The sequence below is a fragment of the Bufo gargarizans genome, chromosome 8 (assembly GCF_014858855.1).
Source record: "Bufo gargarizans isolate SCDJY-AF-19 chromosome 8, ASM1485885v1, whole genome shotgun sequence".
Classification (NCBI taxonomy): domain Eukaryota; kingdom Metazoa; phylum Chordata; class Amphibia; order Anura; family Bufonidae; genus Bufo; species Bufo gargarizans.
The window spans coordinates 135,695,734-135,697,872 of record NC_058087.1 but is presented as its reverse complement, the minus strand read 5'-3'; the positions used below and the strand labels follow the sequence as shown (position 1 = coordinate 135,697,872).

Here is a 2,139-nt window from a genome sequence, read left to right as displayed (position 1 = left end):
GCCAGCAGCAATCCTCAGCATCGCCCTATGGTTATTTACCATACTCAACGATGATCGCCACCAACACGTTCCGGCATTTCCAACCTGGATTGTTTCCTCATAGATCTATTCCAACCAAAGCTAGAGATCTTTTGTTATTGTTCGATTTGTGTTATCTACTGTCTATTGTAAATGGCTGATAGTACTGCAAGGAGTGCTGTAGTAGACCATGCACAGTGAGTCGGAGGCTCATTGTCACTGCAAGGTTTTTGCGGAAGTGCCTTACAATGATGGATACTGGTGCACTGCATTGCAGTATAATCTCTCACTTAATGTTGCATGCTTGAAACGCCCCATTCATCATTTATCTCTTTGCAGATAAGAAGATGGCTTTTGCTGGTATCCTCAGTGAGGCTGACATCTGCGCTGCCCTCAAATGCACAGAAGGTACTAAACTATATCTGCTATCAGCACCTGGGTCTATCATCACTCCTCATCTCCGCAGATAATATATCTAGGACATCAGGTCAAGTTAGAAGTTAGGAGAAACAGTGCCTCCTTGTGGGGAAAAGGATAACTGCAAATACACGCTGCCAGGAAATAACTTGAGGTGGTTTTAGAGAACATCTGTGCTGTAATTTACACAGTTACATCACTTTGTGGTACATGCCTAATGTGCTTAAGGGTAAAATTCATAACCAGATTTATAGATAGTAATAGTAAAAGAGAATAAATGTGACTGGTTATTTAAATGTATTAGACCTATCTATCTATTATCTATCTATTATCTATCTATCTATCTATCTATCTAATATTTATCTAAATGTCATAAATACTCTGATTATTTCCTTTCAGCCAAGGACTCTTTCAACTTCAAAACTTTCTTTGCCAAGTCTGGTCTGAGCAGCAAGTCTCAGTCTGAAGTCAAGAAAATCTTCGAAATCCTGGACCAGGACAAGAGTGGCTTCATTGAAGAAGGTGAGCTGAGGTGAGTATTCATCATCACCAATCAGATACCTTAATAGGGATAGAAATGTCAAATTATTGACAGAGAATGGACCTAAATGAAGAGTCTGGTTATCTGGGAACTGTGGGTATGAGATCAGCAGCTTTTAATGATCTACATCCTAACTTCCATGGGTCTATATGATAAGACGAGGTTCTATGAAGTTCTTCTACAACATTGTGACTCTTCCCACATCCAGGCTGTTCCTGAAGAACTTCTGCACTGATGCAAGGGAACTGACCGACTCTGAAACCAAGAGCTTTCTTTCAGCTGGTGACTCAGACGGTGATGGCAAAATTGGAGTTGATGGTAAATATGGCAGAGTCTTCCATATATGAATGGTTTTGAATTACAATATATGAATTATTCAGTAGAATAGCATTGCATAGTGGTTAGAGGAGATGTCTAAGCCATAGTCCTTCATGGGGCATCATTTCAAATATAGATCTTCCCATCTATAAGTTTTTAGGTCTAGCTTTTACAATTTCTCACTATACTAAAAGACATACACAGGGGATGCTCTTAAAGGGATTTGTCATTTATGGACTTATAGGATGCTTCTTAGTTGTGCCCATCATTCCCATGGATTTATAAACTTAGCATTTTATAAAATGGACATATAAACTATGTAACTATCTATTCAACGGAAATCTTCATTCAGTTGCCTCCTAGATGCTACAGGCCTCCTTGGCTTGCAGAATGATGGTTGATCTGATCTGCATTCTCAAAATAAGGACAGTATATTTTTTCACTGTTTTTTTTTTTTCATTTATGCATTTTATTTTTTCATTTTTGCAGAATTCCTAGCTTTGGTCAAGGCTTAAATGAACCTCTTAATGGATGATCCTAGAAGTATCACCTTCCCTCCTTTTTTTTTGGTTAAACTGAAATGTTGATGGAACCCGGGTCAACGAAATCTAAGTTCACCCAGTCGAAGGGGACGTAGGATTCTTCGAGATCTACAAGCAAAATTCAGCGTCACCGCCTTGATAAGCGACACTTCCTTTTCTACCACCGACTTCGGGATCCTCAGCAGTTTAACTCAGAGATGTGATAATAACGCCTCTACCTATTTATTTATATATTTTTTATATTGATAACGCATTGACGGATCTTTCTACCATTACACCTTTTGTAAATCCACATGCTGACGA

At 38.8% G+C, this 2,139-nt stretch overlaps 1 protein-coding gene across 1 annotated transcript; it reads left to right on the top strand.

The window, feature by feature from the left end:
• Positions 1 to 365: 365 nt before the first annotated feature.
• On the top strand, positions 366 to 1,809 carry LOC122944990 (parvalbumin beta-like). The gene is made up of 4 exons (XM_044303765.1): positions 366 to 426; positions 835 to 967; positions 1,185 to 1,294; positions 1,784 to 1,809. The coding sequence occupies exons 1-4, from the start codon at positions 366 to 368 to the stop codon at positions 1,807 to 1,809; spliced, it is 330 nt and encodes a 109-aa protein (XP_044159700.1).
• Positions 1,810 to 2,139: the final 330 nt, after the last annotated feature.

What these genes read in the sequence shown, in the direction of transcription:
- LOC122944990 (XM_044303765.1), top strand. Translation starts at nt 366, where the DNA reads ATGGCTTTTGCTGGTATCCTCAGTGAGGCTGACATCTGCGCTGCCCTC. An exon ending in ATTGAAGAAGGTGAGCTGAG is followed by an intron (nt 968 to 1,184) that starts GTGAGTATTCAT and finishes TCCCACATCCAG; the next exon opens with GCTGTTCCTGAAGAACTTCT. An exon ending in TGGCAAAATTGGAGTTGATG is followed by an intron (nt 1,295 to 1,783) that starts GTAAATATGGCA and finishes TCATTTTTGCAG; the next exon opens with AATTCCTAGCTTTGGTCAAG.